This window comes from Nicotiana tomentosiformis, chromosome 1 (genome assembly GCF_000390325.3).
Source record: "Nicotiana tomentosiformis chromosome 1, ASM39032v3, whole genome shotgun sequence".
Taxonomy (NCBI): Eukaryota; Viridiplantae; Streptophyta; class Magnoliopsida; order Solanales; family Solanaceae; genus Nicotiana; species Nicotiana tomentosiformis.
In genome coordinates, this window is record NC_090812.1 from 109085790 (window position 1) to 109111463 (window position 25674).

General features: G+C 36.7%; 3 protein-coding genes across 4 annotated transcripts; 2 read left to right on the forward strand and 1 right to left on the reverse strand.

Moving 5' to 3' along the window:
- Positions 1-14337: 14337 nt before the first annotated feature.
- LOC104108397 (ethylene-response factor C3-like) lies at positions 14338-16778 on the forward strand. Of its 2 annotated transcripts, XM_033659216.2 has the most exons (2): positions 14338-15050; positions 16448-16778. In XM_033659216.2, the coding sequence occupies exons 1-2, from the start codon at positions 14395-14397 to the stop codon at positions 16458-16460; spliced, it is 669 nt and encodes a 222-aa protein (XP_033515107.1). In that variant the 5' UTR covers positions 14338-14394; the 3' UTR covers positions 16461-16778. The 2 variants fall into 2 exon arrangements, with proteins under 2 accessions (XP_033515107.1, XP_018630421.1); XM_018774905.3 differs by lacking the exon at positions 16448-16778 and having other exon boundaries at positions 14338-15174.
- Positions 16779-18564: 1786 nt separating this feature from the next.
- Positions 18565-19973, forward strand: LOC104108398 (uncharacterized). Its single transcript, XM_009617420.4, has 2 exons — positions 18565-19421; positions 19511-19973. The coding sequence occupies exons 1-2, from the start codon at positions 18652-18654 to the stop codon at positions 19818-19820; spliced, it is 1080 nt and encodes a 359-aa protein (XP_009615715.1). The 5' UTR covers positions 18565-18651; the 3' UTR covers positions 19821-19973.
- Positions 19974-20189: 216 nt separating this feature from the next.
- Positions 20190-22216, reverse strand: LOC104108399 (premnaspirodiene oxygenase-like). Its single transcript, XM_009617421.4, has 2 exons — positions 21232-22216; positions 20190-20941 (listed from the first exon to the last, which is right to left on the reverse strand). The coding sequence occupies exons 1-2, from the start codon at positions 22138-22140 to the stop codon at positions 20324-20326; spliced, it is 1527 nt and encodes a 508-aa protein (XP_009615716.1). The 5' UTR covers positions 22141-22216; the 3' UTR covers positions 20190-20323.
- Positions 22217-25674: the final 3458 nt, after the last annotated feature.

The window sequence follows — 25674 nt, forward strand, 5'->3', positions numbered from 1 at the left end:
GAATATTGAAACCAAGTATGAAGATTGTGGCGATATCGCTAATCCGAGAATTTATGCCTGGAGGGCGCTTTGTTCATTTGGTTGTGGACTGTGGAAGTTTGTTCCGGTTATGATGGTTGCTCTTGTGTGTTATGGGGAAAAGGTTTATTATAGATCCTTGAAGGGTTATTAGCCTAGTACGATGCGATCAGAATCGGCATGAGGTCTGTGGATGGATTTAAATATGAATATGGGCTCTATATCAGGCCGGATATGTTCATTTCAACATATCTCTCCTTATGGAGGAGTATTCGGATGTTGGATGTCGTTTCGTCGTCGGCTATTTCATGTAATACTATATTGTGCCGTGTGAGTTGTGAAACGGCTTGATAAATTTCTTATGTGTTGAGGATCCGCATAGCGATGGTGTTATGTGAGCAGGATGGCTCTCGAGATTCAGATCATATATCGCACCTTAGTTGTGCTTGAGTTTTGTAGCCTATGGCGCTGTCGGTCCACCCAGGGATGGTATTATGCACTTAGCATGCTTGTGTCCGATATTCGGATATTTTGTAGTAATGAGCATTCTAGCTCGGTAAGAATTTCCTTATAGATTCTTTTTGGGCGGATCGGGTGGCACACCGCCACGGGTATGTTGTTTGAATCCGGTTGCACGCCGCAGCAGTGTGATGTCGAGTACAGTCCCTTATATCTATTTTCGTGTGTTTTCTTTTCCATTTTCTGAGGAAGGTTCATTACACCTTTTCGGTTGTCTAGTTAGTTACGTGGGTTGAGTAGTCCTTTCCAGAGTTCGTTTTCCTTATGTATCACATTCGAGTTGGTAGCTTGTTGGCACATTGTGGCATCACATGAGACTTTTGATCGTTTCGGAGGTGGCTTATTTCTTGAGTAGCTTATACTGGGTGAGACGAGATTATTGGATACGGTATCAGTGCGATCGGATTATATGAAGTATAGTAAAGAGCAAATACCATTATTTGGTTATAATGGGGTGATGATTCTAGTCAAGAGGAGAGACTCAATGATTTGTCGACTCCACAGTCGGTTGTGAACTTCTACACGTCTCTTCCGTCGTGGTGGTATTGCAAGAGTTGGAACCAAACTTATATATGTCATGGTGAACATCAGATTCGGGGAATGTCGGCTATTATGATCAAAGAATATTATTATGGTTATATGAATGTTGCGGTGCATGGCGTGAATTCAGCAAAGGTGTTCAGTCATGTTATGGTACATCGTGTGGTGATTGATACGGTGTTCGTATGTTGGAAGCAGGCCTGGCAAAGAATTCTGAATGTTGGAACTAGGCTCTAAAGCTTATTTGCCTAAATAAAAGAGAATATCTTCAGATTTGATCGAGCTAATGTGCTCAACTGAGTTGTGGTAGCACGGGTAGGTGCACGGGGTGCTAAACAGCTATTTCGGACAACTCCAGCGCAGTTCTTAGCACGTTCGAGGACGAACGTATGTTTAAGTGAGAGAGAATGTAACAACCCGACCGGTCGTTTTGAGCTCTAGAACATCGCTCGGCGGTTTGAGGCCATGAGCAGCTTCACTTCAGGTATTATGACTTGTACGCATGGTCGAAATTGAAATTCGGGAAGTTCAGAGTTGATTTGGAAAGAAGATTCTATGTTCGGAAGCTATAAGTTGGAAGAATTGACTGAAGAGTAATTTTGAGTAAACGACCTCGGAATCTGGATTGGAAGGTTCCAACAGGTTCGTATGGTGATTTTGGACTTGGGTGTATATCCGGATCGGGTTTTGGATAACTCAGGAACGTTTCGGCGCCTATTGTGGAAGTTGGCATTTTTGAAGAATTTTATAAATTCGGATTGAGGTATAATTCAATGTTATCGATGTCCGTTTGGGATTCTGAGTATGGTAATAGCTCCGTATGGTGATTCCGGTATTGGGAGCGCGACCGGAAGTGGATTTGAAGGTTTGTAGGTCATTTTGGGGTCATTTGACGGAAGTTGGAAATTTGGATAATTTTGAGAAGTTTGACCGGGAGTGGACATTTTGATATCATGGTCGGATTCCAATTACGAAAGTTGGAGTAGGTCTGTAATGTCAATTATGACTTGTGTGCAAAATTTGAGGTCAATCGGACGTGATTTGATAAGTTTTTGCATCAAATGTAGAAGTTGAAACTCTAAAGTTCATTAAGCTTGGAATGGGGTGCGATTCATGAATTCGACACTGTTTGATGTGATTTGAAGGCTCGACTAAGTTCATAACGTGTTTTAGGACGTGTTGGTATATTTGGTTGAGGTCCCGAGGGCCTCAGGTGGATTTCGGAAGGTTAACGGATCGATTTTTGGACTTATGCTTCTGGTGTTATCGCACATGCATGACTTTGGCCGCAGGTGCGAGATCGCGGGTGCAGTGAATTGCTCGTAGAAGAGAGAAGGGACTGGAGCTGGAGGAGACGTAGAAGCGGATTGGAGAAGCACACCTGCGTGTGCGCAAGCGCGAGGCAGCTACCGCTGGTGCGTAAAATTTGCGCAGATGCGCATTGCAGGTCGCACCTGCGAAGCTCGCAGAAGCGAAGAAACTTTCGCAGGTCCGAGGTCTTGGCTGGGCAGTGAGGACCGCAGGAGTGGAATTTGGACCATACCTGTGGAGCCGCATGAGCGGCTATTGGACCGCAGGTGCGAAGGACGGGGTTGTGCAGTGTCTTCTTTTAAAAATGAAGGTTTGGCTCAATCTTATTTCAATTTCGTCCATGGGAGCCGATTTTGGAGCAACTTGGGATGCCATCTTCATCAACTATTATGGGGTAAGTGTTTTCTTCACTTTGTGAGTTAAATACATGATTTATATATGTATTTAAGCGTAGAATTTATAAAAAAATTGGGATTTTGAAGAAAATCCCAGAAATTGGTATTCTTGGATTTTGATCACGAAATTGGGCATGAAATGGAGAATAAATCATATATTTGAGTTCGTAATGTTATGGGTAATTTTTATCTTCGAATATTTTCGGAATCCGGGCATGTGGGCCCGAGGGTTATTTTACCGATTTTTCGAGCGGAGAAGGAAATGGTAGTAAATTGATTAATTATGAATATTAGAGTATATTTTGACTGGGTTGCAACTTCTTTGACTAGTTTTGGAGCAACGGTCATCGGTTTGAGTTGTTGGAAAGGCTTTGGAGCCGGTTATGGAATTTCGGAGCGAGGTAAGTCTCCTTTCTAACCTTGTAAGAGGGAATTTGCCCCATAGGTGAAATAAATTAATGTGTGCTCCTATTTGTGGGGGGCTACGTACGCACGAGGTGACGAGAGTCCGTGCGTAGCTACTATTATGCTTAAGTTCGGGTAGTCTAGGACCCAAAAGCATGCTTTACTTGTAATATTTGAAATCTTGTTGTCAATTTAAAATGCTTAAATCATATCGAACTTTGCGAATAAATTTCTTATAGGCTAGACATCGCTCTCTTGACTTTTAAAAGAGATATTTGCTTTTTTCTTTGGATAATTGCCCATTGATGAATTCTTAATTGATAGTTTGAATGTGTTATCTTTTATGGAACAGGCCAAATACCTCGGTTTATTAAATAGATGCATCTATGGTTCGCGTCATTCGACCCTCTGGCAGTGCACAATTTAAATATTATGTTGGATCGGGCTGTACGACCTCGGTATGATTTGTGCGTGCTTGTATTGCTTGCCTTGAAATTTATTAATAATGATATTGCCTCCCTGGCCTGAGATAAATTGATAAATGCTGAAAAAAAATGGAAATCCCCTATTAACAAAAAGAATTATTTACCTACTTCATGTTACTGAGTTTACAGCTGCCTTATAAAAATTCATAAATTATCATATTATCAGTATATTATTGTTGGCATTAGTAAGTGTCCGAGTCGACCCCTTGCCACTACTTCTTTGAGGTAAGACGGGATACTTATTGGGTACACGTTGAATTATGTACTCATACTACACTTGCTGCATATTTTTGTGCAGGTGCATATATGTCTAGCAACCTTGCGGGCGCAGAGGTGTGGTAAATGCGGAGACTTAAGTGAGCTGCATTTCCATCTACGGTCCGCAGCCAGCAGAGTCCCCTTCAGAGTTACTTATATATTTTTCCTGTCTATTTTGTATTGTGGACATGTGTTGTATTTTATTTGATCTTCATTTGTTGATGCTCATGCACTTGTGACACCGGGTTCTGGGATGATTATGAGATATTCAGTATTGAAATTGGAAAATGTTAATATTATTTCATAAAGTTCATTTGTTACTAGATAAAAATGAAGGAAATTTATGTTTCAGAAATACTAAAATGAGAATTTAATTAACTATTTATTTTTGGCTTTCCTGAAATCGGTGTCTGGCGCCATCACGGCCTTTAATGAATTTTGGGTCGTGACATTCTGTATCACGACCCCAATTTTTTCTCCGTAAGACGTTGTGAAGACACCTAATCTTCAAGATTAGGTAAGCCTAAGCAGTATGCAGAATAACTGAAATATAAAGCCAAATCTCAAAAATGTTAACATCTGTAATAAATAAAAACTGCAATTCAAGTAATAGCAACTCTCAAAACCCGGTCGATATAAGTCACAACCTTTAAAGAGAAATACTAAATATCCCTATATATCAGAGGCTAATGAGGATAAGAAAATGATATAATAAAGATAGAGGGGGACTCCGAGGTCTACGGATGCTGGCAGGTGTACCTTGAAGTGTCCACATACAGACTATCTCACTGATACCTAGTCTGGTAGACAGTACCTGGATTTGCACAAAAAGATGTGCAGAAGCATAGTATGAGTACACCATAATGGTACCCAGTAAGTGTCAAGCCTAACAGAGTAGTGATGAGGTCAAATCAGGGCCCTACTGAAAATAATAAGAAACAAGGAAGAAGATAAAATAATATAATGAGATCACAAAGAAGTGAAACAGTGAGAATTTATGAAATGGTAATAACACGGAATCAAAGAAGACAAATAAAACATGAAAGGAAAGCAAAAATCTTACAAGTTAAGGAAAGACAACAACAACCAATACAACAAACAGAGAAAGTCAAGGGGGGCACTCCCGAGGTACCGCCTCGTAGTCCCACAAGTAAATATCTCACAATCTTTCCTTATATCACCGCGGAACCCTTTATATTTTGTTTTGAAAATCATTTTCCCGAAATAGTATCCCGCATTTTAGCCAACCTTATCACTCCGCATGACTTCTAGTAGTTTTGCTACTAGCCACGTGTATCAAGTCCACCTTATCTCACTACATGTGTTTCAACACCCAGACCTTAGGCCAACGTATGTGTATCAATAATCACAACGGCACGACAGAAACCTCGTGCAAATAATAGCAACCGCACAACATAAATGTAACGACCCGACTGGTCATTTTAAGTATCACAACCCTGTTCCCTCATTTACTGCTTATCCTGTGCTCAATTATAATTACGTGACTTGTCGGGGAGGTTTCAGAATCAATTGGAACACTTAGTTCAAAGATTTAAAGCTTAAGTGCAACTAGTTGAACAGATGTTGACTTATATGTAAATGATCCTGAAATAGAGTTTTGATGATTCCAATAGCTGCGTATGGTGATTTTGGACTTAGGAGTGTGTCCGAAAAATTTTGTTTGGAAGCCCGTAGTAAAATTAGGCTTGAAATGGTGAAAATAGGAAGTTTAAGTTTGGAACTTTGACCGGGAAGTTGACTTTTTGATATCGGGGTCGGAATCCAGTTTTTAGAATTTGAATAGGCCCGTTATGTCATTTATGTCTTGTGTACAAAATTTGAGGTCAATCAGACTTGCTTTGATAGGTTTCGGCACTGAATGTAGAAGTTAGAATTTGTTAGTTTTTATTAGGCTTGAATTGCGGTGCGATTCGTGGTTTTAGTATTGTTTGATGTGATTTAAGACTTCGACTAAGTTTGTATGATATTTTAAGACTTGTTGGTATATTTGGTTGAGGTACCGGGGGCCTTGGGTGAGTTTCAGATAATTAACAGATCAAAATTTGGATGTAGAGAAAATCTGAAAACTTTGCCTTGTGGTGCAATCGCACTTTGCGGACATTTTCTCGCAGAAGCGAGATTAGAATCGTAGATATGTTCAGGCGTGAAGAGGGGCAGTGTGTGCAGGTGTGGAGATTTTGCCGCATCTGCAAAACCGCAGAAGTGGCTTATTGATCGCAGAAGCGTGAGGTCCGCAAAAGTGGACGGAACCTCGCAGAAGCGATTCCGCAGAAGCGACACCAAGGTCGTAGAAGCGGAGGCAGGGGCAGCTGGACAAACCGTAGAAGCAGAAAACTTCTTTGCAAAAGAGGACTCTTGTCTGTAGAAGCAGAGGAGGCACAGGAGCAGCAAAATGCCCGCAAAATCGGTTACGGAGAAGCGGTTAAAAATTCTGCGGGTGCAAAACCTCTGGACAGTGTACAAACACAGATAGTTTCGAGCTTTTGTCATTTTTGGTCATTTCTAACACGGGTTAAGGGGATTATTCAGAGAGAATTCATGGGAAATCTTGAGGTAAGTCACTTTAGTCATTATTAGTCTATAATATTAAACTATCATCGAGTATTTCGACTAGATTACGTATTTTTGAGGTGTAATTCGAGGATTTGGGCTTACGTATTTGAAAATAAGATTTGAGGATTTGAAGGTCGAGTTGATGTCAGAATTCGGTAAATTTGGTATGGTTGGACTCGTGGTTGAATGAGCGTTAATATTTTATAACTTTTGTCGGCTTCCGAGACGTAGGCACCACTGACGATGTTTGAGTTAAATTTTGGATTTTGTTGGAAAAATATGTATTTTCATATGGAATTAATTTCTATAATTTGTGTTGACTGTATCGAATTAACTGTGACTAGATTCGAGACGTTCAGAGACTGATTCGTGAAGCAAAGGCGCATTGGAATAAAGAATTTCACGGTTTTAGGTAAGTAACACTTCTAAACTTGGTTCTGAGGGTATGAATCCTTGAATTACGTGTTATATGATTTATTTGGAGGTGACGCGCATGCTAGGTGACGGGCGTGTAGGCGTTCACCATAGAAATTGTGACTTAATTGATTCCATGGAGTTGCATAATCAAATAATCATGTCATTATCCACATATCCTCCACGTGTTAGAGAAAATTGAGTTGAGACTCATGTTAAAGATCATGTGTAGGCTAAGTGACGATATTTTGGGACCCACAGAGGTCTTATTGCTATTGAATTACTTGTTTGAATTGTAATTTTGTACTCAGTCACATCTATCATTTGCATATCATATCTCAGTCTCTGTTGTCATTCATTGATACATCATATCATCATGTTGGGTTGATTTTTATGTCATTGAGAGCCCGAGAGACTAGAAATTTTGAGTGATATTTATGGGATCGGGTTGCACGCTGCAACATGTTTTATTTGTTTATGCCTGGATCTGGCTATTATAGTGTTTGGGCTGAAGGAGCCCCTATGGAGTCTGCACCCTCTGGAGTCTGCACCATCCACAGTGAGCGCGGTTGATTTTATATTAAGGGATGAATCTTCTCTAGGCATGGATCTTGCCCGAAGCATTTATATTGAGGGATAGATCTTCCGTGGGCATGGATCTTGCCTGAAGTATTTTATATTGAGGGATGGATCTTCCCTAAGCATGGATGTTACCTGAAGAATTTATATCCCTAGGCATGGATCTTGCCCGAATCATTTATACTTTGGGATGGATTTTCCTTGGCATGGATCTTGCCTAATTATCTATATTAAGGAATGGATCTTTCCTGGACTGGATTGGCCTTATAAAGTACTGAGTGACTGACTGTTAGTTGATGTATATATATGGGATAGATCTTCCTTGGGCTGGATTGGCCATATACAGTACTGAGTGATTGAGTATTTTGAGAGTGTGAGTACATGAGGTTTCCACTGAGGTGCATCACATACAACATATACATTGGCATGTGGATATAGAAATGTCATATTCCTCATATCATTCAGAGTTGATCTATTTTTCTTGTACTGAGTTTAACTGTTGAACTTGAAAGCATGCCTACATTTCTGTATTGTTATTTCTATACTGGACTGTACCTGTTTAGCTCATCACTATTTTCAGCCCAAAGGTTAGTCTTGTTACTTATTGAGTACATAGGGTTGGTTGTACTCATACTACACTCTCCACTTCGTGTGCAGATCCAGGTACTTACAGATACGATGGCTGTTAGATTTAGGAGTTTTATCTGTTGGAGACTATCGAGGTAACTACTTGGCGTCTGCAAACCTTGTCTCTCTTTCCTTTCAGTTGTTTGTACTGTTCTATATTTTCAGACAGTGTTTTATCAGTCAGATTATGTTATCATTTAGATGTTCATGTACTCAGTGACACTGGATTTTACGAGTGTATTTATATCAGCATGTGTGGGATTGTTTTCTCTTATATATATATATATATATATATATATATATATATATATATATATTATGTTTTCAAACTTAAAAGAAATTGTAGCTTATTGAGGTTGTCGGCTTGCCTATTATTGAGATAGGCAATATAACGACATGCGGATTTTGGGACGTGACACGAAACCTCGTGCAACAATAAAATAATCATCTCAACAATAATCACAGAAACAAAAACATAGCAACTAAAACAACAATATTTCAAGGATAACAATTTTGAGTAAAGAATCCCACAGTTAAATAAGGAATATGGAATCAAGAAAGCAGGCAAGTCGACCTAAGCATGAAGTACAAGTTACAAATAAGAGATAAGACAAGTAGACAGGTGAAATAAGGCTAAACGTGATGACTATACATGCTAAAGTAACTCACTTAAGGCATAAAAAGGAAACTACTTAGATAAAACCGGAATTTCAATATTTAGCATGTGTACGCACTCGTCACCTCGCGTACACGGCCCTCACATATCACAAATTGTCACAACAATACTAAATCTTAAGAAAAATTTCCCTCACATAAGGTTAGATGAGTCACTTACCTCAAACCTCGCTGAATCAATCAATAAGAAGGCCTTTCCCTCGATTTTCCAACTCTGATAGGATCGAATCTAGCCAAAACAATTTCATACTATAAATATAACTATAGGGAACTAATTTAACTAATAAAATTATGACTTTAGCAAAGAATAAAAAAATTGCTCCAAAAAACCGACCCAGGCCCACGTCTCGGAACCCGAAAAATTATATAATCCGAACACACATTTGATATCGAGTCCAACCATACAAGAATTACTCAAATCCGACCTCAAATCAGCTTTCAAATCCCCAATTTTTTGCCTAAGAAGTTTTCTCAATTTTCCCACAAATTTCCAACTAAAAACACTACTTAAATTATGAAAACAACAATAGATTCATAGAAATTAATCAAAAACGAGTCAAGAATCCTCACTCAAATGCTTCCTCTGAAAATCCCTTAAACTTTCGCCTCAATCTGAGCTCTCTAGGTCCAAAAATGGATAATAAAATCAAACCCTCGAACTTAGGCTTTTTCTGCCCAGCAATTTTGCATCTGCGAACCCACAACCGCATCTGCAGCTCCGCACCTGCGGAATTGCCATAACAGGTGCGGATTAGGTCCGCTTCTGCGAGCATAGGGTCATACATGCGCGTGCGCCTGCGACAAAACGTGTCGCACCTGCATATCTCCCCACCGCAGAAGCAAAGCTTCTTCAGCAGAAACTGTTCTGCACCTGCGAGTCCTGCGTGGACTTCCCATTTCCACTTCTGTGCTCTCCCTCTAACTTCTGCGAGCTCGCATATGCGATCAAACTTGCACAGGTGCGATTGCACAAGAACTGGTGCACTTCAGCCATTCTTTAAGTTCCAAACTTGATCTGTTAACCATCTGAAACCAGTGCGAAGTCCCCAGCGACCTCAACCAAATACTCTAACAAGTTCTAAAATATCATACGAACTTAGCCGAGCCTTCAAATCACGTCAAACAACATCAAAAACACGAATTGTGCACCGATTCAAGCCTAATGAACTTTAGAACTTCTAACTTTCACATCCGATGCTGAAACTTATCAAATCACATCCGATTGACCTCAATTTTTGCACACAAGTCATAATTGACATTACGGACCTACTCCCACTTTCGGATTTGGAGTCCGATCTTGATATCAAAAAGTCAACTCCCGGTCAAACTTTCCAAAAATAGTCCAGCTTTCCAACTTTTCGCCAATTAACGCTGAAATGACCTACGGACCTCCAAATCAACATCCTGACATATTTCTAAGACCAAAATCACCCTATGAAGCTATCAGAACTATTAAAACTTCATTCTGGAGTCGTCTTCACACAATTCCAACTATTGTTAACTGCTGTGACTTAAACTTCCAATTTAGGGACTATGTGTCCCATTTCTCTCCGAAACCAAAAGTCAAACATCCTGGCGAGCCACGAAACCAAAAAATGAAATAGAGGGAGCAATGAATAGGGGATCGGGGATAAGACTCTCAAAATGACCAATCGGGTCGTCATAGTCCGTATCGTGATTTGGGACTAGGTCGTATGCCTAGAATCGAATTCGGAAGTCCCTAACTTCATTTAACGTAATTTGTTGAAAACTTGCAATTTAAAGGTTAAAGAATTTTTAAGTTTGACCGCATGCTGACTTTGTTGCTACCGGGCTCAGATTCCATTTTCGAAACTTAGTATAGGTTCATTTCAGTATTTATGACTTATCTACAAAATTTGATGCAAAACGGAGTTGATTTGACATGATTCAGATATTCGATTGTAAATTTGCATGCTCTTAACTTTCTTTAAAAATTTCATTCATTTTGGTATCTGATTCGTAGTTCTAGGTGTTATTTTGATGTTTTGATTGCACGAGCAAGTTCGTATAATGTTATTATACTTGCGTGCATGTTTGGTTTGGAGCCCCGAGGGCTCGGGTAAGTTTCAAACGCGTGGCAGAGTGTTTGAAAGAGTTACAATTCTGTAGGTTTTGTGCACATGCCTCAGACCTCACAATTGCGAGTTTAGGATCGCATTTGCAATAGTAGGTGAGCTCTGTCACGTTCGCATTTGTAAACAGATTCTTTGCATTTGTGATTGGGTGCTGGGGGAGTTGGATCATATTTGCGATCAAATTGGCTGCATTTGCGGAAGGTCCCTGTTTGCGAACATAGCGTCGCATTTGCGATGCTAGTAGAGATGTGAGTGTCTTTGCATTTGTGATAGATTATCGCATTTGCCCGGGGTTCGCAATTGCGACCTGGAGATCGCAATTGCGACATATGCGCCTGGACAAAAAGCTAAGAAGTCGGGATTTAGCTCATTTTTCACAAACTGTCAACCCTAAACACCCTAGAGGCGATTTTTCCAAGAGATTTTCTTCCTAAATACATTGGTAAGTGACTTTAACCTATTTATTTTTAATTACCCATTACATTTCATAAGATTTCAACATCAAATCTAGGATTTTTATGGTGAAAATTAGGGATTTGGATAGAATTAAGGATTTTTGTAAATTTTGGATTTAGACCTCGAATTGTGATCGGATTTCGAAACTAATCACATAACCGGGCTCGAGGAGAATGGGTAATTGTGGTTTGGTCTGAATCTCGGGTTTTGACCAAGCGAGTATGGGGCTGACTTTTGTTGACGTTTTTTGGAAAAATGTAAAGATCTTAGCTTTATGTATTGTAATCGATTTCCCTAGCATTGTTTGTTGATATTAAGTCGATTTTGGTTAGATTCAGTTGGTTCGAAGGTGAATTTTAGAGAAAAGGCCCCGGTTGAGTTTTGATTTGCTTGCGAAGCAAGGTAAGTGTTGTGTCTAACCTTGATTTGAGGGAATAAGAGCCCTTGAGCTATGTGTTCTGTGAATTACATGTGTAACGACGTATATGCGAGGTGACGAGTGTATATACGCCGTCAAAATAATTATTTTCATGCTTGCCCGTTTTTCATTAATTATTTTATTCCACGTCTTAACTGTTACATGCTTTAATTACTTCCTATGCCTTACCTTGCTATTTGTCACTTATTACTCTCGTAGTAAAATGTTCGTTTCTTCTATGTTTCCATGATTAATTGTTACTTGTCTTAATTGTATACTTTAATTGTCGCATATTTGGCTTATCTTGTTGCTTTGTATTTATTGTAGCATTCCTTGATTTGTTACGAGGTTCCTTTATGGCTTTGCTTTCATATTCTTAAATCGTAGAGATTCTTGTGAATTGAGTTGTTGAATTGATTATATTTATTGATTTTATTTATGAATCTGGTTGCACGCGCGCAACAGGTAAAATAAGGGAGGATTGATATTGATATGGTGGGATCGGGTTGCACGCCGTAACAGATTTTATATGTGTTTTTGATATGGTGAAATAAGGGAGGATTATGATATTGATTCTGATTATATGGTGGGATCAGTTTGCGCACAGCAACGGATTTTACATTTTATTCTTGATATTGATATGGTGAAATAAGGAAGGATTGTGTTTGTACGGTGTGATCGAGTTGCGCGTCGCAACGGATTGTGTGTTTTGTATTCATCGTTGCATTGTGTTGCTTTCGGTATTTTCATACGAGATTCTAAGGACTGGTGTTTCTAGTTTTACTGATTTCGAGGATTAAGTTTATTTTCATAAGTTCCCTGCCTTATTTTTCTTGTGTACCTTTCCTGTTATTATTGTTATTATTATTATTATTATTATTATTATTATTATTATTATTATTATTATTATTATTATTATTATTATTATTATTATACTGCGTATATGTTATTGTAGGTGACCCGCCTTAGCCTCATTACTACTTCGTCGAGGTTAGGCTCGGCACTTACAGAGAACATGGAGTTGATTGTACTCATATTACACTCTGCACTTCTTGTGCAGATTTTGAAGTCGGTCCTAGCGGCGGTCAGTAGATTGCTCGGATTGATTGCCTGACGGAGACTTAAGGTAATACTGCTCGATGTTCATAGCCTTGAAGTCCCCTTCTAACTTATTCTAGTTGTTTATTTCATTTCTGACAGTTATACTTTCATTTAGACAATTATTTGTATTATTCTAGTCGCTCGTGCACTTGTGACACCGGTTCTAGGATTGTATCTAGATATCACTGTTGTTATGATTTTGTCAATCTATTTCAGTTTATTTAGTTTCTTGGTTATTATTTAATCTGAATTGCTAAAATGGGTAAAAACTATTCTAACGTTGGCTTGCCTAGCAAGTGAAATGTTCGGCGTCATCATGATCCATAGTGACCCGAATAGCAACAAATACTACTAAAGTAACATCTCCTTCTCCCCAGATTTTAAGTTTAGTTATTCATATTCATAGGTTTAGATAATATCCAATTATTTTTACCTTGACAAACAAGTCACCACATGATGGTCTACATTGATCATTCACATAAACTTGTACATTATTTCTTTTGAAGTTTTATTATTATTAATACTATATATTTTACAATATCATTTTACTACAAAACTTGACATACACGTGCAATGCATGTGTCAAGAAACTAGTATAGATAAAATGTATGAGCAAAAGTTACTAAGTTCGTGTAAACTCGTATGCAATGCTGTGGATCCGCCCCTGTTTAACCTAGCACACTAGTTTCTTAGTGAAAACTCCCACGTAATTAATCATTGTTGGCTCGAAAATTGCGGCATATATCTCAAAGGATTAAGGAAGATTTTGGAACTTCTTGATGCGAAGAGTCCTTGATTAGAGCTCCTAATGTCCCATTATCCCACTTTAAAACCACCAAAATTACATCTTTTTGTTTTGGCAATATCGCCCACCGGAAATGCATCATAAGCTTAACTTAATCAGAACAAGATAAAATGTGGAACTAAATAGAAATTACAACGAATTGGAAAACTTTGATTCTCTTTTTACAAAACGGTAACAAGAAATCTTCAACCCCAGAATTGAAAGAAAGACTAAACTTCCAGTTCGATTCTTCAACTTAAGGAATCACTCAAAACAAAATGAATTTGTTAGCTTAAGCCATTTACGAGCAAAAAGTTACAGGAAAAATCTTTCTTGTTTGAACTATGCAGCATGTATTCTGCATTGGACTTCGATTGAACAAAGTACAACTATCAAATAAAATAACGAAGTATTAGTGAACCCAAGACAAGTCGTTGATATGGATGAATAGTTAGTTCTCCCCATAAAAGCAAAATACACTTGGACCCCGCCGCCTTGCGTCATTTGACTCACGTGCTTGAAACATTTCCCTTTTTCCCCAAAATGCTTTACAAATTATTTTAACATTTCATTTGGGATTAATTAACTAAATTATCCCTATCATTAAAATAGGAGTATCATTCTTCTAAGAAGTTCCCTCAATCTTCATCACGTATATAAAAGCCTTTAGTCATCGTTTAAACTTCAAACACAAACATTTTCTCTTCACCTAACTTACGTCTGCATTCAAATCTTGAACATGGATTCATCATTTATTCATTACCAAAACCCATATGATCAGAATTACTCACCCGAATCCTCTTCATGGGATGAGCTTCTTTTTCATTACAATTCTCTTCCCTTTAACGTTAATGACACCGAAGATATGTTCCTTTTTAATCTTGTCGCCGAGGGTGACCGTACTGTTGTTAAAGAATCATCGGCAGAAACAATAAACTCTTCCTCCAGCTCTGGCACAAAGGAAGAAGAAGTCACTTCCTGTGAACCCGAAAAGGAAAAGAATTACAGAGGTGTAAGGAAGAGGCCATGGGGTAAATTTGCTGCTGAAATAAGGGATTCAACGAGGAATGGTGTGAGGGTTTGGATAGGAACATTTGATAGTGCTGAAGCTGCTGCTTTGGCTTATGATCAAGCTGCATTTGCAATGAGGGGTTCATTGGCTATACTTAATTTTCCTGTAGAGATAGTGAAGGAGTCTTTAAGTGAAATGAAGTGTAAATTTGATGAGAGTTGTTCGCCAGTTATTGAGCTTAAGAAGAGACATTCTATGAGGAAAAAGACTCAGAGCAGAAGAAACAGAGTAAGAAAAGACGAGTCTAATGTTGTGGTGTTTGAAGATTTGGGTGCTGAGTATTTGGAGGAATTATTGAGTTCGTCGGAATGTGTTACAAATTGGTGATTATCTTTCTTTTTCTATTCCAGAATTTCTCAAAGTTGCACTACATCTCCCCTGTTCCTCAGCAGCAAATGCTACTCTGCTCTGTATTTATCATCTTAAATTAGGCTTTCATTTGTTCTACTCTTTTTTCTTTTACCGGCCTTCATTTGTTGATGACTTAATTAATTTATGGTTCTTTTCAACAGCCAAAATGCTAATGTTTCTTGTTCTAGTAAGTATTTTTCTTCTCCTTTTGTTTTTTGATCAACTCTAATCCAGTGAGTCAGTTTCTCTAGAAAAGTTCCATATATGCTTACTAGCAGCTGAAACTCTTATTGCAATTAACATTGTATTAGTATTAATTTGAGAGGATTCTAAAACACTGATTTATTAAGGTAGTAGTAGTAGTAGATTAACAGTGATTTCGACCTCATCAATTTTGTCTCACTGTCCTTTTGCCTCCTAAATATTATGGAAACCTACAGTTCCCTCCCCCCCCCCCAAAAAAAATGATCAGCTCATTAAAATCCTTATCTAGTTATTCATTTTTCAATCACAGTTATTGTGACCAACAGTATTTTCCTTATCGGTGAACATTTATCTAGCTTGCGGTTATTACTTGGGAAAATTATCCAAAAGTGAATATAAAGAAAAACGTTTTTCACTTGTATCACACAACTAACACAAGTTGGGTGAGGTTTCTTTTTATATCATAAACTAGTAGAATCAAATCTTAAATTTTTGAATTCACAAATTTTGGGTCCGTAAATTGGTGAAACATTAACAAGTTTCACATAACTTGCGTCAATTTTATCAGGCACGCAGTAAAAATTTTCACTTTTTTCATGTAGCTAACAAAGATATAGAGAAATGCTTATTAGGTACGTTTACAAATAGTTCTCAAAATCGATGGTCTTTAATTTTGTCCTCACTTGCTTTGCGGGCCAAGTTCAAGTTTAGCAAGAGTTGCTTTTCGTTTGTCCATGTGCATTGTGCAACACATTTATTTATTGTTTGGACCTAAATTTGATTGAAATTTGAAAAAATATTTTTGAAATTGTGTGTTGGACATGTATTTTATTTGAATAAAAGTTAAAATTTTATGAGTACAAAAAAAAAAAATTATGAGTTGAAAAAATTTCAGTTTTTTTTTATAAAAATAAAGACAATCTCTAGTCAAACGAAAGCTTAACTTTTGTCTGCAATTTTTTGAGTTACAAAAGGCCGCTAATTTAATACTCTTGACATTACAATTAAAATCTTGAACAAGAATTATATCCTCTAGGACGAATTGCTTTTCTTATCTCTTCATGAATTAAGAGTGAGTTATAAGAATTGACTCGTCATTTTATTTCTTCAATAGTATATGAAATCACCACAAGTGGATTATCCTAACGTGACACATAACTTGCAGGTTTACAATTTGAAAGCATTATATTATCAATTCACCATTACATCTTGAATGTTAGCAGAGGCACAATTTAAAATTTCCCAAGGCAATATTTGAAGAAAGCGAAACGCTGAAAGCACACACGACAAGAAAAGCACTGAGGTCTGAGGGATTTCTGGTGAAGACCGTACCAATGTTTCAGTGTCTGCCACACCATTTCACTTTGCCTGCAAACTGCTAACCAAAGACAAATTGGGTGTACGAATATAACGTCTCGTAGTGATAGCCTCCTCTATTACTCCTTGTTTCTTTTCACTAATATAGCACTGCATTACTGGATAACAAAGAAAACTGCATCCTCTGTGCACAAAGTTTCTTTTATCTTACTGTTTTTATTTATTTAGTCGTTTCCAAATGTCCTTCTCTTATAAGTTCTAGCTTGATTTTATCACTATGGAAAATTATGCAATGGCTAATAAGTAACGTAGAAAACTTTTGTCCCCTAGTAACCCTCTCTTTTTTCTTTTCCCTAGTGAGAAATCTAATTAGGCAAGTAATTAGAAGGCCAACTCAGTGGCAGAGCCAGAATTTGAAATTTATGGGTTCAGTATTCTAATTCTTTTAAGTTATTCGGTTCTAAGTTAATAATTTGTACATAATTCAATAAATTTGTAAGACAAATATAAAGTTTGGACTAAAGTTATTTGGTTCAGCCGAACCCGTATCGAAAGAGCTAGCTCCGCCCCTGGGCCAATTGGATTTGTTTTTTAATTCAACTTCCACCATTATGGTGTAGGGTTAAGGCCTGACCCCTTACCTTTGTATAATCAAAATCCAAAAAGTGAACATATGAGGAGGAGACATGGTGCCTTGCCTCCTCAATTACATATTGTAGGTTGGTACTATCCAACTTAATCTGTCCATGAAACTTACACAAAAGACATATATTACAAGTTCTACTGAAATCAATTAGAGAATTAGAAAATGAACCAAGTTCCTGACTGCAGTGTGCTCTAATGAACATAATTATAAAAATGATTACAAAATTAGTCATGATTAGGATGAGAGAATTTCGTGACTTGTCTGATTCAAAAGCATGTGAGTTGGGATTTCTCCATTCTAAATGCTCCTCTAGCCTCAGGTGGAAGATCTTTAACATGAGAATATACTTTAGCATTCAAAATGTTATGTAGGCTAGCTCCATGTTTGGATAATGCATCAGCAGACTCATTCCCCTCTCTGTAGCAATGCCGGATAGCAATATTCTAAGACCGAATGATTTGCCTCATATATGTAATGTTATCTTCCAATTCCCAAGGAGGTCTATATATGCCTTAAAGCATTTTAACAACGATCAGAGAGTCCATCTCCATCCTTGAGTTTTACACCAGTTTAAAACATAGTAGGCCCGCTTGAATTTCTAATTGATTGTTAGTACAGAATTGTAGAGCTTTGGCAAAAGCCATAACAAGCTCTCCATTTCTATTTCGAACAATCCCTTATATTCCGGCTTTCTTGATGCTACTATTGCTTCTTCCATCAGTGTTGATCTTGAGCAATCCATCGGGTGGTTTATCCCATGTTATTGCTCTGCTACACGGATTTGGTCTATATCCTTCTATCTTTTGGCACAATTGACTTCAGGACCATGTCATGTCCACTTCAACACCATTCTTCTTCATAAATACCTTCAAATGAAAAAGAAAGTGTCTTAGTTTGGAAATTGAGGTTCTAAAGTTACCATACCTGATTGAGCATCTATGTTTCCATAGCTATGAATATAGGTACAGCTTGACAAAGATCAAACTTAAATTACTTTTAGTTTAAATTATGATCTTTTGACTATTGACCATCTAATTAGTGATATGAATGAATATAGTAACAAATTCCCAATGTCCTGTCTGTTATACAAAATGTACATAAGAAATTCCTAAAAGGAAATACCGGAGAGATTTCTGAGGACTGTATGCTCTCTTCACAAACCAAGGACAAATTTGTACGATTGATCTTTCACCAATATAGCAATACCTGCTCACTAAGACAAAAAAGGACTGCAACCTTTCAAGAATAAAACAAAACACAGTAAAGATAAAATATGCTGGTCTCTTAGGACAACCTGATAGCAACATAAAACCTTTTGTAGTACTCCTATTTCCTTAAACTTCACTTCCTGCTTCTTTCGTGTGTCCATATCCTCTCTTCTTTTTCATTTCTCCACAAACCCTCATATGATGGAGTTAGCAACTAAAGATCATTTCCATGGAATAGGAAAAACACAATGCTTGATCGGAAACATTTTCTCAGACAGAGTTTTTGATACCAGATACGTGGAGTGCATGGTTCAAAGAATATGGTACTGTGAGGTTAGAGTGACGAGAATCAGAGGCAACATGTTTGAGTTTTATTTCGAAAAAGGTGATGATTGTTACAGAGTTCTTCGGGCTGCTCCTTGGACAGTCCAAGGCGGATGTCTTCTCATTCTTTCTCCTTTGTTCTCTGATAATATACCTTCTGAGTTAATGTTCTTGGTTCAGGTTCACGGCTTACCAACTCACTACTTCACTGATCAAAACGCTTTCAAGATTGGTCAATATTTGGGGAAATATTTGTATGTTGACAAGGGTGTTTGGAGCAATAAGTTTCTACGGATTCGGGTGAGGTTTGACATCACAAATCCATTGGTCTCTGGATTTTGGATTAACTCTAGCTGGATTCGTTTCAAGTACGAAGGATTGAGCCAGTTTTGCTACAAATGTGGTCGTATTGGACATCACGAGAGCACATGTAAATTCCCACCACCACCAGGGAATGAACGGTTTGGCCCTTGGTTACGTGTTGAATCTTTGAGTCTGCTTAAGCCTACTAAAACAGAGGACTCCATTACTGTTGTTCAGAATCATTCGCCAAAGTTCAAACTGATTCCTTCACCAAAGCTCCAGGAATGGCAAAAAATATCACCTGATCAACACCTAGACAATCTTGAGACTACCCCACAAAAGTATGCTTTAACTTGTTCTGTTTATTCTAAGTATATTTAAAATTACATACTACTAGAGTACTACTAATTTTGTGTGTATGTGTAAACAGGAACGATTTGGCAAGGTTGACGATGAACGGGGTAGATTCGATGATAATGATGGTCAACTGCGTAGTAATAACTCGCCGAGTAGCAGAGGCTAATGAAGTGGAGGGATATGGATTGTTGATTCTGATGATGGTTGCTTATTTCTTCTACTTGGTAATCAAGTTTAATGTTATTATAGTCCAGAGATCTTCTTTCTTCCAAAAATCTGATGGTACTAAAGGAAACTCCATGGCAGAGTATAGTCCAGTAACTCAGCTTAAAGACTTGTTCATCTTGCTCATGTTTTGTGTTACATTTCTTATGTTTTGTTGATTGTCCGCAGTTCATTTATTTTTCCAGTTGATTATCCTGCTCTTTTCGGACACTAATACAGGAGCTTAGTGGTAGTATATGTTTTGCAAAAAATTGACAGACACGTAGCCTGCTTAGATGGTTAACCAGTTGCAGTGAAACTTTAACAACTCCCTTTTTGTTATGGACCTTACATAATTATACTCTTGTTTTTTTTTACCAGTATGTATCTTTGCTTTCATATTTCTCTTAACAATTTTATCATTCTTTTACTAAGTACTCCCACTTGGCAAAATAAATTCAACAAGTATGAATAGTGAATCAAACTTTGAAATAAAAAGGAAATTAAAGAGACAAAGGTGCCATCTGCATTTTTGGAAACTATAAGCTTTAGTGCTTTACCTGTAGCACAATACAATAGATCTTTTATTGGATAATCAGAAATACAAAGGAATTTGGTTACAACTTTATTCTTATAAGTATAACTATATATGTATCAGTCCACAGGACTCTCATTCCCAGCATTAGGCATGAACATAGGGCAAAGGAATCAGGTACAAATTGTTTTTCCTTTCAAGAGCATTGCCAAATTTCTCAGTCATATCTAGTTCATGTGGATTCATTCCATTGGGAAGCTTCCAATCAAAATGGTAGAGTAATAGTGCTAGACTAAGCTCCACAGTTGCCATTGAAAATGATATTCCAGGGCAAATTCTTCTTCCTGTGCCAAATGGCGTAAACTCGAAATGAGCTCCAGTAAAATCAAGGTGACTTTCATTAAATCTCTCTGGATCAAATGTTTCAGGATTTGGCCAATAATTTGGATCCCTAGAAATTGCCCAAAAATTCACAAGGGCCATTGTGCCTTTTGGTATAACATAGCCATTAATCTCACACTCTTCCCTTGATTCTCTAGGTGCTAATAATGGAGCTAATGGATGAAACCTTACTGTCTCCTTAACTACCATTTTTAGGTACTTAAGTTTCTGAATATCAGTTTGATCAATTCCCTCTAATTTCCCTTTGAAAACTTCTCTCACTTCATCTTGTGCTTTTTTCATTATTTTGGGATTTTTCATTAGTTCTGAGAAAGCCCATTCCATTGTTGATGCTGAAGTTGTAGATCCTCCTGCAAACAAGTCCTGCATATCCAACTTAACTATTAGTAGCAGAACTAATTTAGAACTATAAAGAATTTAAATTCACTAAGACTAAATTAAGAAATTAGGAATTATACTACGCATCAATCCCAAATAAGTTGGGATCAGCTATATGAATTCTCATGTCCATGTCGCTCCATTTGAGCTCATCTCAAGGTTTATATGGTTAGTCAAGTCAACAAAAAATACAACACAAGTCAAAATAATGAATATGCAGATTTGATTTACTAAGCAGAAGGAAAGAAGCTACAAAGAGAGAAGAGCCAACTTACAATGATTATAGCCTTAATATTATCCCTTGTGATAGGAATTGAAAAATCTTGACTCTTTTGAAGCCTTAGGAGAACATCAACTATATCTTCTTCTGTGGGATCACCATTAGTACTCCCATTATGGGATTCATGTTCATTGATAATTTCTTCTAAAAGAACATCAACCTCGTCGTGCATTTTACGTAGTTTGTATTTTAATCCACTCAAAAAATGAATTATCTTCACTGAGGGAAAAAGATCGGCAAGATCAAATACTCCAGCTGAACCAGCCACTGTTCTCATTATATCAATCAAAGAGCCCTGATTTTTACAAGCCCTGCCTACACTTGCTTTGCAAATAACTGAATTCGTATACAACGACAACGTTTCGGTTAAGTTGATTGGACTGCCTCCAGTAGCAGAATCAGCTTTAATTGAGCTAACAAGATTGGATATCTCATTAAACATCTTGGGATAAAATGACTGAATATTTTTATGACTAAGGAGTTCCTGAATACAAATTTTGCGCATTTGTCTCCAGAAATCACCATAGTTACAAAATCCCATGTCAGCATGATCATAAAACATTTCCTTTCCAACCAAAAGCACCGGTCGATTAGTGAAATTGAGATCATGTTTTCTCATCACTTCTCTAACCATTTGAGGTGATGAAACAACAATGGCTGAACGTTCGCCGAGTTTCATGTGCATTAAAGGTCCATGTTTTGAGGCTAATTTGGCAAGAGTACGATGTGGTAGTAACTCAGATGATTTCCAGTCGACAAGTTGGTGTATGTTTCCTATGAATGGGAGCTTCATAGGCCCTGGAGGCAATTTTCTTCTATTATTACACTCTTTGAACCATTTAGTGACAAGTAAGGGCAAAAGGAGAAGCAAAGCGCCAAGAAGAAAAGATAGTTCCATTTCCATATGGTGTATTCAAGAAATCTTAAATGAGATTGGCTATGTTTATGGATTAAAATATGCCACCTATTTATACAAGAGTAATCATTCGTGATTGAATAAAACTCTTAGAAGTATCTTCTAATAAATTATTCTGTATGAATAGTACTGTATATTATAATGAGAGGCCCGTCAATCGTCATATTAAGACATATGTTGAACCTGGTGTGCGGCCAACATCGTGAGAAAATTTTAGTTTAGATGGAGAGAAAAGGGGCATGTTTAGATGAAATAACGTCAATCAAATCAGGAGTTTTCCTGCATCTTGGGCTTCACTGGTCAACATGGCTAGTCTAGGAAAGTGTCTCTAGGGAAGACATTCTAATTGAGAAAAAAGTATTTGGTATAGTAATGATTAATCGTCATCCAACTTATCATTTATTTTACAAAAGTTGCTTATCTATTTTTCATCACTTAAAAGTCACTCAACTTTACTTATGTAACTTAAAAATCATTCTAGTTCAAAACCTATAAAATATCCTATAAAAATATGACATGACATTAAATTTAATTAAAAACTCTAATTATAGTGCCACATAAGCTTAAATGGACCATACCCAATTTAGATCCATTTCATCCATAATTTGATTTGACCCATAACCCAAATGGGTTTTACTATTTTGAACATTAGACATGACAGGGACCTATAAAATATATAATAAAAAATATGACACGGCATTATATTTAATTAAAAAATCTAACAATAATGTCACATAAGTTTAAATGGACCACATCTAAGTTAGACCCATTTCTTTCCGATTTGACCTATACCCAAAATGAGTTATTAATATTTGAACAATTGACTGGACTAACACTTTGATTTTGTGGTTAATTTGTAGAAAAGGAAGTCTAAGAAATTTAAGAAAAATTAGGTCTTTTGAATTTATCTTTAAGTTTTGGTTGTACATTTACGGTCAATGACACAATACGTTGTCTCTTTCTTTTGTCCAAACTATCGCTATAGGTTGTCTACGATTGCGGTGTGTATTGACAACTTCTACTATGCAATTTCATTGTGGGTGTTTCTTACTGAGCAGTATTTTTGTGTGTTAGTATTGCTTAATAAGCAATATTTTGACTTTAATGGAATAGTAATTTGTGAAAATAGATTCTTATTAGCTTGTTGTTCTTGTCTGTTAGTGATACATTTATATGTTATGTGAGATTGATATGATAGTATTTTAACTTCATGAAAAATTATAAAATGATATGAATGATACAAAAACTGGTTCTGTGCTAGTTCTGTTCATATTTTTAATGAAATTATAGGTGGTGACATTAAGGTTATTACGTAACAAATAAAGTAAGATATTTTTAGCACAAAATAATTGTTCTTCTTTTCCTTCTAATGTTCAAAATATTAAAACCCATTTGGGTTATGGGTCAAATTAAATTGTGGATGAAATGAATCTAAATTGGGTATGGTCCATCTAAGCTTATGTGGCACTATAATTAGATTTTTTATTTAAATTTAATGCCATGTCATATTTTTATAGGATATTTTATAGGTTTTGAACTAGAATGACTTTTAAGTTACAAAGGTAAAGTTGAGTGACTTTTAATTGATGAAAAATAGATAAGTGACTTTTGTGAAATAAATGATAAGTTGGATGACCATCAGTGAAATTAACTGTAATGATTAAGTGATCAATTAAAGTGAAAGTATACTTTAATTTTTATCTTTTAGCAATATTGTGAGTGTGTTAACTGTCTAAGAAAAATAAGTGGATAATATTGACCAAGAACAAGAAGGAAAAATACTGTGTCGTGGCAAACAACTGCCTTGAAGGCGATTTCGGCCTGACTGGGTGCAAATCGTTAAGACCGGTTACTCCCCAAGGTCCACAGCACCTCCAAACACATGCACTCGTGGCTAAAAGTTTGGAATTTGCACAAAATAATTGCCCAGAAATCGCTTGAAGAAGAAGAGAAGATGAAGGTGGTTTTTTTCTGTGTTTGAAAATTCCACAAGACAGCTCCTAATATAGATAAGATGCTAGGGTTATTACAAGAAGGAGAATTAAATTGGAGGTTATGAAAATAAAAGAGTTGTTACAGAATTCAAGTAGGAGTTACAAGAATTCAAGTAGCAGTTACCACAATTTAAAGTATAGTTGTTACAAAGTAATAAATCAGACGTTACAAAATTCAATTCAAAGATAATGAATTTTGGTAAGCATGTATTTGGACACTTTTCTAGTAAGCTCAAAAAATGAAAAATAATTTTAGCAAAATCAGATTTGGATTATGCCTCACATATATCTCGAGCGTAGGGGGCAAACCGACCCGTTTTGCCTTCAAGATCAATTTCTCATGTGCGCGAGACCACTCCCTTTTACTAGCTCTTTACAAGCCTAACAAAGAGCAATTCAAAATAGAGAGAAGAAAAAGACTTTCCATAACCAATGAAGGACACTTTATCTTTCACAAAAGACAAAGAAGTAAAGAAGTGTCTTGCAGTATGTAATTTTCTAAAGAGTTTTTGCTAATTCATGCTGAAGTTATTTAGTTCATTTGCTAAAACTTCATACCAAAACATGCTGAAGTTTTGTAGCGCAGTCTACAGTCTGGTCCTGAGTTTTATCCGAAACTTCAGTCTAAACAAGCTGAAGTTTTTTAGTTTATTTGCTAAAACTTCAGCCTAAATATGTTTAAGTTTTTGTCCTGCAATTTGTCAATAGTCTTTTATTAAAGGATAAAATCGTATTTTTAAAACGCTTTTAACAAAAAAATGGGTACGGATGCAAACGAAAAAACAAAACAAGTATAATTTAAAAAGGGGCAACCAAATAGGACGCCCCATGCAAATTTTACTGGTATATACGAGGAAATTGCAATTTCTAGTATTCTTCCATAGTTTTTGAATTTCTTTTTTAAAATGAACTATTCCTATCTGATTAGTTCCAAAAGTAAATCAGATTGACTAAAGTGTTGAAATAAATTTAAACGAGCTATTTGGTTCAAAGCACTAGCACCCCGTTGTGGACTCTATTAGGAAAACGAAGTTGAAGACTTCTATTTCTCTTCGTAAAGTGAGCTTAAACACTGTTCTTCTCTTCACAGCTTTCTTGATTTTTCTTCTAATGTATTTGGGTGTCGTTTGGGATTAAGGACGATGTTTCACATATAGATATATTTTATTTTTCAGAAAATTATTTTCTAGATTTTTTCATAAATAGGTCTGGTATAGAATAATAGTATCTAAATACTATAAGTGATAAGGAACATAAGTAGTGATATTTTCAATGAATTGACTTTTGTCCAAAAGTGAATGAAGTCTTTTTAATCCTTTTGATTTAAAATATTTTCCTTGAAAACTACTTTTCACAATTCATCATAACCAAATACCGAAATATGGATTTTTGTTAAAATTCGGATATTACTTGAAATCATAAATTAAAAGATTTTCCAAAAGCAAATATATTCCGCCACACCAAACATATAAATCCCTACTTTTCTGGAACCAGCCAATTAAAAAAAAAACGCTAATTGCACTTTTCT